This window comes from Podarcis muralis, chromosome 14 (assembly GCF_964188315.1).
Source record: "Podarcis muralis chromosome 14, rPodMur119.hap1.1, whole genome shotgun sequence".
Lineage (NCBI taxonomy): Eukaryota > Metazoa > Chordata > Lepidosauria > Squamata > Lacertidae > Podarcis > Podarcis muralis.
In genome coordinates this window covers 37,893,703-37,907,966 of record NC_135668.1, presented here as the reverse complement: position 1 = coordinate 37,907,966, position 14,264 = coordinate 37,893,703, and the positions used below count along the sequence as shown (strand labels likewise).

Genomic DNA, 14,264 nt, shown 5'->3' with positions numbered 1-14,264 from the left:
ATTTGTGGGTATTCCAGTCTGTCTCTATTCTATTGGGTGCAGGCAAATTTCAGTTGCACAATTGAAATGGATTTGACACTCCTCCGCAACAAACCTGATTCCAGGAAAACAAAAGCTGAAAAGCAATGGACTTCTTGCAGTAAGGAAAGTGATGGAGGAAAGCCTGGGGTAAACGCTTGTTGGGACAAGGTAATTATCACCTCCCAGCAAAAAAAATCAGGACAAATGCTCAATTAGCTCAGCTGGTAGAGCATGAGACTCTTAATCTCAGGTTCGTGGGTTCGAGCTCCATGTTGGGTAAAAGATTCCTGCATTGCAGGGGGTTGGACTAGATGACCCTCATGGTCTCTTCCAACTCTACAATTCCATGAAAAATAGCCAATGTCATCTGACCTCCCCATCAACTCTGCGCTGACAAACCAGGATGGATGCTCAACAAACAGGGAACCTGGATGCATCTGCGTTCAGACTAAAGCCCAAACGAAACGAGACATCATTGACATCATTAGCAGTTGCACAAACTGCTTTTAATAATGATATTGCCAAGGGGAGAGACAAGAATCCTTGTCTGGATTGGTCCCCCTGAGCTTGCTATTTACATGGGAGGGGGGAATATCCCATTTGCTCCAGGGGGAATCACCCCCCATACAAATGGCAAGAAAGGGGGAATGGGTTTGGGCAGCAGCAGGGACCAAACAGTTAAAACACACACACACACACACACACACACACACACACCAGGGTCTCAGTCCAAATCAGGGTCCCTGCACCTGTTATTTACTTTGTAGAAAGCTATTAGCACAATTGTTTACTGTTCAACTAGCACCATGTCTCATTTGAGCCCAAGTCCCGGAATTAGTAAAGAGAGTCATTTTCAGCTACTTCACCTGCTTTTTTTTTTTGGGGGGGGGGGGGAGGGGACACACATCAATGTTGGCCAGAATGTTCATTTGCATCACAAATGCCTCTCCTTCCATTTCTGCATTAAAGCCTGATCCTACAGTTCACTTTAAAAAAGAAAAAAAGGGGCGAGAAAGAAATCTCCAAGGCGATTCGAAACCTCGCATGGATTTCCAGCCCTTTGAAATTAGGAAAGAACTGACAATTGCAGCAGGATCAGACCACCCGTGGGCCACTCCTTTACTGCTTCGTGCTCTCCTTGCACCTGTCTCTGTGATATTATATTAATATGGCCCTCCTGCTCCCGATTTATAAAGCAGCCTGTAGCCCCAGGCCGACCAGAAGAAGCTTTTAAAACACACACGCGGGGGGTGGTGGTGATGTGACTTCTTTGTTCGTATATATAGCAAAACAATTCCCAGCTTGGAATTTATAGATTGGCCCCTTTAACTAAAACAACCTCCAGGGCCCAGAGAAACAAAGTACACTTTGGTTGATGGTTGATTCTCTTTTTTATTTTTATTAAAAAAAATTCTTAGACAGACAGCCTTTGCCCAGGAGGGGCAAGCATGAAAAATGTATGTGAGGATCCAGAGAAGGGAAAGATGCTGAACAGAGGCAATCGATCATGCAGCTCCGAAAGCCACACAGCTGTGCTGGTTTCCTTGTACTCGTACCTCGCCTGCTATCATCCGTCTCGGGGAGAGTTGGACCGTGGGTTTGCTCCACAGACCTGCTTCATGCAAGGAGGGATAATGTCAGCCAAGGACAGAGTCACACCTAGGGAAGGGAGAAGGCATTGCTTTCCCTCCCACCCTGGATTTGCCGCACACACCACCGTCTCCGTTCCGCTGCAGTTTGTCTTCCGCCAAATGCTACTTGCTTTGTCTCAGGGTCCGCCGCGATTAAATTGTGCGGGTCACAAAATCAGTGAATTAAGTTACGCTGCCGTTACATTATTCCTTTTTTAAAAAAATAATTTTTATTAATTTTTAAACATATTAATTATCATACATACCACAAAACTTCACATCTTATATAATCTTTTTGGACTTCCATCAGCACCTCTGGTGACCCCCCATTTTTATCATTTCTTCTGCATTTCTTAAATTCATATTGACTTTAATTATCTTAACTAACAATCCTCCTCTTTATCCAATTATGCAATAATTCAAATTATTCACCTCATAAAACTTCTTGCAAACCTACAAACGTAATCTGATCATCACAATTACTTTTCAAATAGTCCATAAATTTACACCAGTCTTCTGTGAATCTCTGGTCCCGCTGGTTTCGAATTCCTCCTGTTAGTTTGTCTAATTCTGCATAGTCCATCAATTTCATCCTCCAATCTTCTTTCGTCGGTAATTCTTCTTGCTTCCATTTTTGTGCCAATAATATTCTTGCTGCCATCAGAGTCACACCTAGGGATGGGAGAAAGCATTGCTTTCCATCCCACCCTGGATTTGCCGCATGCACCACCGTCCCTGTTCCACTGCAGTTTGTCTTCTGCCAAAAGCTACTTGCTTTGTCTCAGGGTCCACCATGATTAAATTGTGCGGTTCACAGAATCAATGACTTAAGTTACGCTGCCGTTAAGTTATTCCACCCCGTTCGTTTATGGATGCGCAGCTCCGGAGGTAGGGCACGAAATCTCAGAGTTGTGGGTTCGAGCCTTACGTTGCACAAAATGTTCCTGCAGTGCAGGGGGTTGGACTAGATGACCCTCAGGGTCCCTTCCAACTCTACAATTCAGTGATTTGGCGAAACACAATGCAAATGTGCGAATCATTTGTGGACTCAAAGCAACAGCAGCAGTGAATACAGATCAGATTTGCTGGACTGATCTCCATTTTGGACATGGGGTGAAAATGCAACCTGTGTGCGTGGAGGGAAGCTCATGACCTCGTCTGAAGGTTTTACCAGTTTCGCACCATGTTTGTTCTGTTGCTTGCAATAAATCAATCAATTAGGGTGTCAGCACCTACTCTCTGAAACCCCCTGCCGATTAATACTAAGCAGGCTATTTTGTTGTACTGTTGTGGTTTTTTTTTTTCGTTTTGTTTTTGCATCAGCTAGAAAAAACATTTGTTTAGGCAAGACTCCCCAGACATACAGACATTTCATTACCTACATTTATTTTTAAAATTCCTTGATTTTACGTAAAGTTTGATGATTTTATTATGTCTGTTGTTTTAAAGGCTGTTTTAGGATTTTTTGATGTCTATTTCACACCATTATAAAAAAAGCAGTACATAAATCTTGCTAAATAGATAAATAAAATAAATAAATACCCACCAGCTCCTGGAGGATCCATTAAAGGTCTGAAAAAAAATCTTGGGGCACCCCACACTCCACTTCACTGGGGCTAGGAATATGGGAGAAAATCTGTTCATAATGTGGTATAATGGTTAGACTGGGGCTTGAGAGGCTAGAGTTCAAATCCCCACTCAGCTATGCAGCTCACTGGATGAGTTTGGGCCAGTCACGACCTCCCAGCCTGGCCTACCTCGCAGGAGCGCATGTTATCCTGCCACAGAATATGTACAAGCATGCACATACTTTGTAGAGAAATTGGCAATTTTTATACCCTCTTGGAATGAAAAGTTTGAGGGAGATGTAAGACCTTATTTATTATTTTCTTTGGTTTCAAACTACGGGTTTTCTTTTTGGCAAAGGATTAATTAATCACTTCCTTTTCTGTGTACCATTCTTCCCTGTGTATTTGTATTGTTCGTAATTATTTTTTTTAAAATGACTCTATTAGGTATAGCTTGCATAGCAATGCACCTGTTCATGAAAATGCATTATACTGGGGCAAATAGCTAGCGAAAACTTGCATAGAAGGCAAAACTACATATAAAAATATGCGTATAAGGATAAATTCATGCTCAAATGCTGACGAATTTTTAGGAAGGCTTTTTATTTATTTATTTAATGCAAACCGATGTGGAAACATGGAGAACTGACTTGAAGATGGGGAAAGCGAGAAACAAAGAGAAATTGAAAATGACAGATTCACCCATACCTACCTGGGGCTACCCAAGACTTGCACACCCTGGGGGAAGGCAGGAGAGGAGAAGCCCAGGCCAGGGGGCGAGTGAAGAATATTTTGTACTGTTTGTTTGTATTAATATTTTAACATTGCAAACCGTGCCTCAGATACCTCGGCAGAAAGACAGTATTGTGATGCGTTTAGCTGAAAAGCTAGAGAGCCACAGCAATGGGTTGATCTCCCTTTGAATCCAAGGCTGCGGCTATGGGAGAAACAAGACCCTCTTAGGGTGCTGATGCTCTGAACCCCTCCATCGTAGGCTCAGGTCACCTATATGCGTAAATAAGCCATATAGTGTAAAGACACCACAGTCTTCACCCCAAGTAGTATAAACGCAAGCAATAAGCAAGTAAGTAAACAAACTATCCATTTCACGAAAGAAACGGCAGCAATGCGCACCCACAACAGGCAAAACAACCCCACTAAATAAAGAACACACAGGCAAAGAACAAGAATCGCCCCTCAAAAGGCAACCTGTATAAACAAGCCAAACAACTCGAAAAAATGTGAAGGGGTAGAGAGGCTTGGTAGGAGCCAAGGGGGTGACTGAGGGCATTGTGGTGCCTTCAGGAACCATTTTGAAGACCTCAACTCTAGCGTCACACTTTGACTTTTGCATCATTTTGTCAACTCTCTCCTCTACTCTTCTTGGGGGAGACAGTACAGTGGTACCTCGGGTTAAGAACTTAATTCGTTCTGAAGGTCCGTTCTTAACCTGAAACTGTTCTTAACCTGAGGTACCACTTTAGCTAATGGGACCTCCCGCTGCCGCCGCGCTGCTGCTGCACAATTTCTGTTCTCATCCTGAAGCAAAGTTCTTAACATGAGGTACTATTTCTGGGTTAGCGCAGTCTGTAACCTGAAGCGTCTGTAACCTGAGGTACCACTGTATATGCTTTTCGGCAGCACCCTGTTAAAGGATGTGACGGATCTTCTACTAAATTAAAACCATAATTTGGGGTCTCCTCCCACCCATAAACCACCCACATCAGCCATGTTCAGGCTCCTCCCTCAGCCCCCTCTCTGCATCGTGCACCATCTTCGATGCTAATAATCCTGCTTTGCGTTAAGCCAGATTTTAATCCATGACACCTGTTCTAACTGGAGGTGCCAGGTACTGGACATGGGACCTTCTGAATGCAAAGCAGATGCCCTCCCCTGGTCCCCCTGCCTTCTGCCCTACTAGTCCCAATGGGCACCAGCTATCACTGGTGCCATGTCACATGACAGCGTTCTCTGAAGTCTAATGGGCACCAAGGAAGATCTCTTTGGGCTCATTGTACGCCATCCATACTGATGATCCCCGCACTAGAACCTTTGCGGTGGGCTCCATTTTTATCACCCTCTTGGTTTTCTTAGCCAATCTTCTAATTACTGCTAAAAAAATTCTTTCTGGTTATTCTTTTCAAAAAATATAAAAAATATGGCTTAAGGATGCTTCCAACAAATGGGTCACTGAGTTATTGCAAGCAGGTTGCTAGCAAGAGGGTGTGGTTCTGTTTTCTACGGAGATGGAACGCATGAGAAGGACTGGGCCCACAAGAAACACCAACCTGGAAGCATCCTAAAAGAATGTTATAGCGCTATAACACTTTAAAAAAAAATGCTGGGAAGGGCAATGAGGACATAAGAAGAGTCTTGCTGGATCAGGCCAATGGCCCAGTTGGTCCAGCATCCCGTACTCACACGGGCCAGCCAGATGCCTATGCAAACCCTGCAAGCAGAACCTAAACAGAAGAGGACTCTCTGCTTCTGTGGCTTCCAGCAACTGGAATTCAGAAGCATTTCCTCCAACTATGGAGGCAGAACTTAGCTATCATTGGGCGAAGCCATGGATAGCCTTTACCTCCAAGAATTTGTCCAATCCTCTGTCAAAGCCATCCAAGTTGGTGGTGAAGGAGGGAGTTGCATAGTTTATCTACGTGTCACGTGAAGAAGCCCTTCTTTTCGCATGTCCATGAGTTCTAGTGTTACGAAAGAGGGAGAAAAAAAATCCTCTACAGTGGTACCTCTGGTTACGAACTGAATTCGTTCCGGAGGTCCGTTCTTAACCCAAAACTGTTCTTAACCTGAGGTGCGCTTTCGCTAATGGGGCCTCCTGCCGCCGCTGCGCGACTTCTGCTCCCATCCCGGGGAAAAGTTCGCTACCAGGAGCACCTACTTCCAGGTTAGCAGAGCTCATTACCCAAAGCGTTTGTAAGGAGGACGGTTCATAACCCGAGGTTCCACTGTATCCCCTATTTCCATGTCATGCATCGTTTTATAAACTTCTAGCCTGGTACCTCTGACTTGCCTTTTCCCTAAACTAAGGAGGTCCCAGATGCTGCAACCTTTCCTCATCTTTGCTCCATCCACTGGAAATCTTTTGCTGCCCCCGTCCTTTTAAGCAACTTTCCCCACCTCCCCTAACTAGACAATTCCAATCTATACTTGTGATCCAAAACAGAATAAGTGTTCAGATTGCCTGCATTTTGTGGCGAGGATTCAGTCGCATCCTGGAAATCCAGTCTGGAGCAGTTCAAGTGGATTAAAACGCTCTGTTGCTATTTAACACAAGACTAACACAACAAATGCACTTCAAATAAATCCCCACAGTGAGGTTTGTTGCTGGAAAATGATGGGAGGGGGATGATGCACTGAATAGTGTGGGATGAACGAACAATTAACAGGAAGACAGCTAACCACCGCACAAGCAAATCTGGATGGCTGCAGGATGAATGCCCGTTGCCACATCCTCTCACTGCAGGATGAATGCTTTATAAAGAGCTTGTTGTTGTTTAGTCGTTTAGTCGTGTCCGACTCTTCATGACCCCATGGACCAGAGCACTCCAGGCACTCCTGTCTTCCACTGCCTCCCGCAGTTTGGTCAGACTCATGCTGGTACCTTCGAGAACACTATCCAACCATCTCGTCCTCTGTCGTCCCCTTCTCCTTATGTTATAAAGAGCACACATAGTCAAATGAGGATGAATGCTCTACAAAACAGGTCATCTGGAGAAACCCATACTTCTTCTCTTTTTGCTTTTCGGCATTTCCTGGGGAGCAGTGAGAAATCATGCTTCAAATGAATTAAGCACCCAGTGATAAATAAATAACTGGGGATTTTTAAAATTAAAAAAATATATTAAGGATCGCTCTCTCCAAATTGCCAGTTGGCTGAATTGGGCCTTCCCCTTCTGCACTCCCAGCAGCTGCACCATCACAGCCCACTGCTGTGGATGTAGTGCTGCAAGGTGAATATGCCAAAAAGGGAGAGAAGGAGAAAGAACAGCACAATATCACCGGAATAGTGGAACAGCCATGGAAGTTCCACCGTAGCAGCTCACTGAGAAAGAGCAGCAATTCTTAGCGCTAGGATCTACCCGTATCGAGGTGATATGGGTCATAGCCAGGATTTCTCGCAGACAGGATTTCCTGCAGATTTGAAATATCTTACTGCTACTTGCAACTATGAAGGAGGGGTTGGGATTAGGAGAGGGGTAAAAATGGGTCCCCTCTATGTTTTGCTCTGCAGAGAAGTTCGGGGCAGGAGGGGGCGGGTTTTCATTCGGGAAATGGCACGGCAGGGGGGAGGGTTAAGTACCGCTCTCTCAGTGCTGCAGTCCCAATCCGATGGCTGCACATTAGGAGTAGTGCTCTTAATGCGGATTCCAGCCAACTACGTGTTCCAGGATACTTATAAACAGTGCTTTTTTCCTGGGGTACGCAGGGGTACACATACCCCTAAACATTTTGTGAATCCTTGTACTTTTGTCCATTTGCTGTATTTATGTTTCCCAATTTGAACTATAAAATGGTGATTTTCCTGAGTCAAAATGAGAGTACCCCTAAACATTTTTAAGAAAAAAAGCACTGCTTATAAGTTGTCATGGAAATCATTCTCCACCTGTCCTTCGGTTTTTTGTTTTTCTTTTCCAGCTGACATTCAACTTTCTGTGACTCCCTCTGTCCACAGTGTGTGCCCATATTTCACAGGGTTGCTGGGAGCAAGGAGCTTAAGAGTTCCTGTTTTTCAGTTGTGCAAACCTCAGCCTACAATATTTTCCATGTTTCACAGCGGCCCCCTTTTAACTCCGCTTTCACTAGGAAGGGGTCACCGGGTTCACGGTTTGAAGGCGTGATACCAGTTGACAGTAATGGAGTCGGTAATCAACAGAACCAAATAAGCCTTTTATTTCAAATTAATTAACTGCTCATTGGAAGGGCTAGATATGCTTTTGTTTTGCTTTGTTAAAAACCCACTGGCTCAAAGTTTGCTTCTACACGTCCCATAAATTCAGCACCTCTCCCATTAAACAAAGGATGAGTAATTTTTACTGCAAGAGGCCATGAGAGGAAAATCTAAAATATGGAATACATATCTCATAGATACTGTATGCAAAGTACGAGGATTGTAGGGCAGTCTTTGCCAACAAGCTGCCCTCCAGATGTTTTGGACTACAATTCCTGTTATCCACACTTCTCTCTCCTGTTTTCCCAAAACCTCTCTGTGGAGGGGGGATACACACACACACACACACACACACACACACACAGTGTTATGATTCTCTCAATGTTTAATTGTTTACATGTTTAATTGTTTTTCAGTAATAGATTTTTCTATGTTTTTTGCAGCTCTTATTTTTATCTGTAAACACGTTAAGTCCCATCAGGGAAAAAGGTGGGTTAGAAATAATAATAATAATAATAATAATAATAATAATAATAATTTACCAAGGTTATTTTCCACTAGCATATGCATTTTTATGCACACTTTACTTAGCATATGCATTTTTGAGCACAATGCTTGGCTGAAGAACTGCATTGCAAAATTCTGAGAAGGGTGAATCTCGTTTCAGTTTGCATGTTGCTTTGGAAAATGCGAATTAGGTAGATTCACCTATAAATGTGAACTGAAACAAATTTCTCCCCCTTTCCCAACTGGAATCAAGCGTTGTGCGCATGAAACTGCCCTTGCCCGCTCTCTTGCCTCCCTCTCTTTGTCTCTTTCTCCCTCCCTTGCATCCCCCACTGTTTTAGACTGCAAGCTCCTGGAGAGCAGAGACCTATATTTTTTTTTAACCTGTGAAATTCCATAAGACTCCATCTACATGGATGCAGCAGTATTTAAATTATAATTATTAGCAACATACCTGGATGCATCATCTCTGAACATAGCAAAGGGTTTGCGGTAAGAAACAGTGGTGTGTTCCTCTTACTTGCACCTCACCACAAATAAATAAGCAACAACAACCCGAACTCTGAGCTACTGGAAAGAACAAGCTACGCACAGACATATTCCTTCATGAAAATGCTAAGAGAGGTTTTGTATAGGTTCATAAGATGGCAGATGCCCTTGTATTGTCCCATTTTGTTTTGTTTTAAGCTGCTTGATCGCTTGTGCCTGCATACGCTAAGTGTTTTAATCTCTCCACGCCCGGGTAGGTTCAAATGGTTTCGTAGAAAAGGTTACGCTGCTAAGAGCACTGATGTGATGTGTGATTATACATCGGCCACTTGTCACCAGAACAGATCCAGATTCCCTGGGACCCAGATATTCCTAGAGCATTTAAGATTGCCGTGGAATCTAAGCAGGACATGGAGCCACTGGAAATGGGAGATGTTCGTAGATCATTTCATGGAACTATGGATTATAAGCATCTAATGCTGCAACTGGACTCTGGTGGTGATTACAGCTTTTAAAAAAAACCAGCAGCAGACAAATACCAGTCTCGACAAGTATCTTTGTGATATCTGGCAGGCAAACACAGCCCTACACTAATGTTTCAAATGCTTCTGGTACACAGAATAGTATCCTAATAATGCCATTGCACCCCTCACCTGCCTTCCCACTAACCTAGCTGGGTCTTTGCAATCACTTCGAGGGGAGGGCTGCAGCTCAGTGGTACAGCATCTCCTTTGCAAACTTGCCTGCCTAAACTGGATTTGGATAGGACTTCTATTTGTACGGCAACTTGGGACACATTGCCAGCACTCTGAAACACTGAACAGCGGCAACCGAAACGGCAAAAGGCTGGTTTCGGCAAGGAGGAAGCAACCGCACACCAAGCAGATGGGGGGAGCGCCAAAAGAGGACGTTGTCTCCCCAAAATCCGTCAAGAGTTCTTCCTATTGATTCTTTCCTTTACCCCAAACATGCTCCCTGGGTCTAAAAACCAAGCTGCTTGCTTAATTAAATTCCTTAAATGGCATTCCTCATTATAACCAAAACCAAAGGTGGCACCACAGCAGGTTCATTGATGGGCTATCGTGCCGACGCTTCGTTTTCCTGTAAAATCAGGGATTCCCAGAGATTTTGCCATACCTATCACACGGTCCATCGCTGTGAGATAACTGTTTACGGTGCAATTCCCTCCTGTGCTTATAGACAAAAATTGAACCAGGGGTTTGTGCGGGTGTAAAACAGCAGCGAAAAAGCGACAGGTTGCAGGGAAACACTGCAGAAGGAGAAAGGTTAAGTGGCCTTTGTGCGGCAGGGCTCCAGAATTCAGGATGCGTCTCCCAGGCTGAAGAAGCAGAGAAAGGGGGAGCAGAATTGCTTCACTAGAGCTTTGCTGGATTCGTGATGTTTCTCCTGACAAAAGGACAGGAGCAAGGTTGGACCTGCTGGGTTGGAGCAAAGGCCCGTTCAGTATCCTACTCCCACAGTAGCCAATCAGAAGTCTCTCTGAGAAGCCCACAAGCAGGGCATGGTGGCAGCATCAACAGTCCTCCCTAGCTGTTGTCCTCAAGAAACTGGCATTCCGTGGTAGACTTCATTTGCACATGGAGGTTCCATTCAGTGACAGAGGCTAGTAGGCTGTATCATGGGCTAACAGTGATCCTCGTCTGGCTCTATGTCTTCCCAACCCACTTTATTAGTAAACTGGCCCTATTTCTGCTCTTATTCACAACATTTGGCAACTTATTTGACTGAGCTGAAATTCCTCAGGGAGTGCAGCAGTGATGTCCCTGCACAAATTGAAAAGCTTCCACCTCCCTGTCGGGGGCTACACAATCCCCACTGAGCCATGGGTGAAAGCAAACACACTTCAGACATCCTGGGTATACACCTAAATGATATATAAAGGCGATCTCTATAACTTGTACATTGGCCACTAGCAACAAAGCGTATGTCTAAGATATTACTGCAGATTTAGCATGCATTTTTTGTTATATACAAATGATAGGAGAAGACTCGGTCTATTTATTTGTATCATTTATTTTATTTACCTTCCTTTTTAAAAAAATATAAAACCCAATAAAAAATAATCCCTGAGCCAAAACTGACATCTCAAAATCTTTATCTGAAATCAGAGTCAAACAGCCAGCCCTGCACATTGCTTGCAATCCCTTTGTAAAGGTCATCTTGTAGTCATCCCTGGACTTCTCCCTTTCTGCAAAACCTATACCCGCAAGCACAAAGAAAGCTGCCTTGCACCATGTCAGACCACTGGGCTCATCTGCATCAGTATTGTCCACACTGCCTGGCAGCAGCTCTTTGGGGTTTCATGTAAGGCACATCATTCCGTGTCTCACCTAGAGATGCAGGGGAATTGAACCGGGCACCTTCCCCATGCAAGGCAGAGGCTTTGCCACTGAGCCGTGGTCCTTTGCTAACAAAGGAAGCTGCCCTATACCAAAGTCAGACAGCTGCTCCATCTAGCTCAGTGTTGTTGGCACAGACAGGCAGCAACTCTCCAGGGCTTCATGGAAGTTGCATTCCCATCCCTACCTAATGCCAGAGATTAAATTTTCTGCATGCAAAGAAGGTGCTATGCAGTGCTTTATTTCTGGGGGGCACCCAAAAGTACGCAGTACCGGCACATTTTTTCTTCTAGAAGAAAAGCACAGGCGCTGCGACCCCTCCTGATCAAAACCCAACAGTTTCTGCCTCTTTCCCCCTCAGTTCCCACCAAAACACAGGGGTCCCCCAGCTGCCATAAAAAGTGATGCAAAAGTCATCCATCAACATGCTGAAACTGCGAGTGGGACCAACTCCAGGGACCTTCCAAACACAGCCCCCTTCCAATTCCCTAACAGCCACTGCCTCCCTTTACCTTCGAAGTCCCCTTGGTTCCATGAGGAGCATCCATGGAGGTTGAAGTTTCAGTCCAGACAAACCAAAAGCCCAGGTTGGGATACAACACTAAGTCAAACCATGGCTTAGCCCTGAGTAGTGCAGAAGCAACCGGGGTGAAGGGAAAGCACGGCAGCTGTGATATTTGGTCCGGGAATGCGTGTGTTTCCCCTTTTCCCACTAAGACTTGGTTTGGCTTAGCATTGAGCGGGCCAGCAATTCCAGGAAGGGTGTTCTCTGTAGCAGCTGCTGCAGAGGTTGACGAAGCTGCCCAAACTGCCTTGGAATATCACCTGTGGCTTACTAGGCACAATTTGGCCTCTGAAGGACTATATGCATATGCTATATGCAAATAAGGAAGCCAATTCTGGTTAAATGTTAGGAGAAACCTCCCGAGAGGGGTTGCTTTGCCTTGCAGAGGAGGCAGATTCTCCATCACTGGAGGGATTTAAGCTGGAGGGATTTAGGGATGGGCTGCAGTTTCGTGCCAGAGCATCTGCTTTGAAGGTCCCGGGTTCAATCCCTGGCATCATCTCCAGGTAAGGCTGGCTGACACCCCTGTTTGAAACCCTGGAAAGCCACTGCCAGTCAGTGCAGACAGCACTGAGCCAGCTGGACTGATAGTTTGACTCAGTTTAAAGTAGCTTTCCACTCCCATATTCCTAAGAAGAAGCTGGATGAGATGTCATATTTCCAAGGTCCAATACTGAGCAGTTAGTTGGCTGCGTGAAATGACCTCCAAGTTCCATTCCAACTCTAAAATTCTATAATTCTAATTGCATGTATATTTTTAGCCTATACACACAAGCAGACTAGGAAAGCATCCTCTTTGGAATAACTGCTGTTAAAGACCAAAGTTGCAATCCTGTACATAACGAAATCCTGCTGACTTTTCAGAAGGATTTAAGCCATGTAACTCCATGCACAACCGCAACCCAGGAACCTAAAACAATCCGTATTCTAAATAAGTCTTTCAATTCTGGATCTGTGAGAATATTGTTTTTAAAAGGGGGGGAGTGAAGAAGCCATGTTTAAGCTAAGTTTGCAATCTAACTAAAGTCAGAAACTCGAAGCAGCAGATGCCAAGGCAAACCACCCAACAGCTTGGGCATCAAGTATGGCAATAAGCAGAATGCTCTCAGAATGACTCAACCAGGCAAAATCAGTAGTTTTTAGTTTCACCCAAACAAATACCTCTAATAATAAGCTTTTAAAGAGAGAAAGGTGCTCAAATCAGTAAATTCCATACCTAGGCAAAAGTATTTTTTTAAAAAAAGTATTTTGATGTGATCAATAGCCCTGACAATGGGGTTGCCTCGAAAGGTAGGAATCTCATTAGGGATTGACAATCGGGTTTCTTAAGCAGGCTACTTAATGCACAAGAAGAGGAATCACATTTTGCACATTCAGGGTAAGCTCTGCCCAGAGGACGTGCCAGGAAGGAGCCCAAAGTTCGATCTGTTTGTTTGCATTTCCCACATTTTTCTGTAATGCCACGAGAACTTAAGAAACTACATAAAAGGTAGGGGAGGTGGAGGGAAGTTTTTGTATTTATGCTTTCTGCAAAGTCCATTCATCTCACTTCTGCAGAGGGCCAGTATTGTTCCAAAATCTGTTCCCACACACTTTTCCAGAAGAGAGATTTCCCCCAGAAAACCCACCCAGGTAGAATTTGGAACTTAAAATACTGTTACACTTGCTGCCTCACTTGCTCCTAAAAGTTGCCTTCCATTCCAGCCCTCCTGGAACCTCCTTCTTAAGGGGGGGGGGGGACCAGCACAAAGTGTCTTACCTTGAAGCAGGACCTTCTGTCTCTGCTGCCTCTCTCCCCCTCTCCCTCTGTGCTCTGCCTGATGTTCTCTCTGTGAAAATGAGAAGCGTTTGAGATTGTGCGGTAGGTATATATTGTCTGCAAGTCTGGCCTTAGGGCGTCCATCACACGGCCTTAGTTTACTCCTGCCCCTATAAGGAAGATTTTGTCACATGCCTGGCAGCTCCCAGCTATTCGTATGGCAAAAATGGGAAAGGGGAGGGAGGGAGGGAGAAAGAAAGAAAGAAAGAAGGAAGGAAGAAAAGGGGGGGAGAGAGAAAAGACGTGGGGGGAGGAGAGGAGGGAATCTTTAATCATGGGAGAGGTGGAGAAAATTTCCCAGCACAAACCCCACAAGAGAAAAATCCCCGCCTGACCCAAAGTTTTTGGATTCGCTTCTTTTTGTATCTGTGGCTCCTGGCAGAGTCTTTCAAGTCGCA

General features: G+C 44.6%; 1 protein-coding gene across 1 annotated transcript in view; it reads right to left on the bottom strand.

The window, feature by feature from the left end:
- The window catches only part of PRR35 (proline rich 35), a 40,788-nt gene extending 26,836 nt beyond the window's left edge, over nt 1–13,952 (bottom strand). Inside the window, exon 1 of the mRNA XM_028705518.2 lies at nt 13,807–13,952. Coding sequence (XP_028561351.2) covers nt 13,807–13,950 — 144 coding nt within the window. The 5' untranslated portion in view covers nt 13,951–13,952. The remainder of the gene's footprint in view (nt 1–13,806) is intronic.
- Nucleotides 13,953–14,264: the final 312 nt, after the last annotated feature.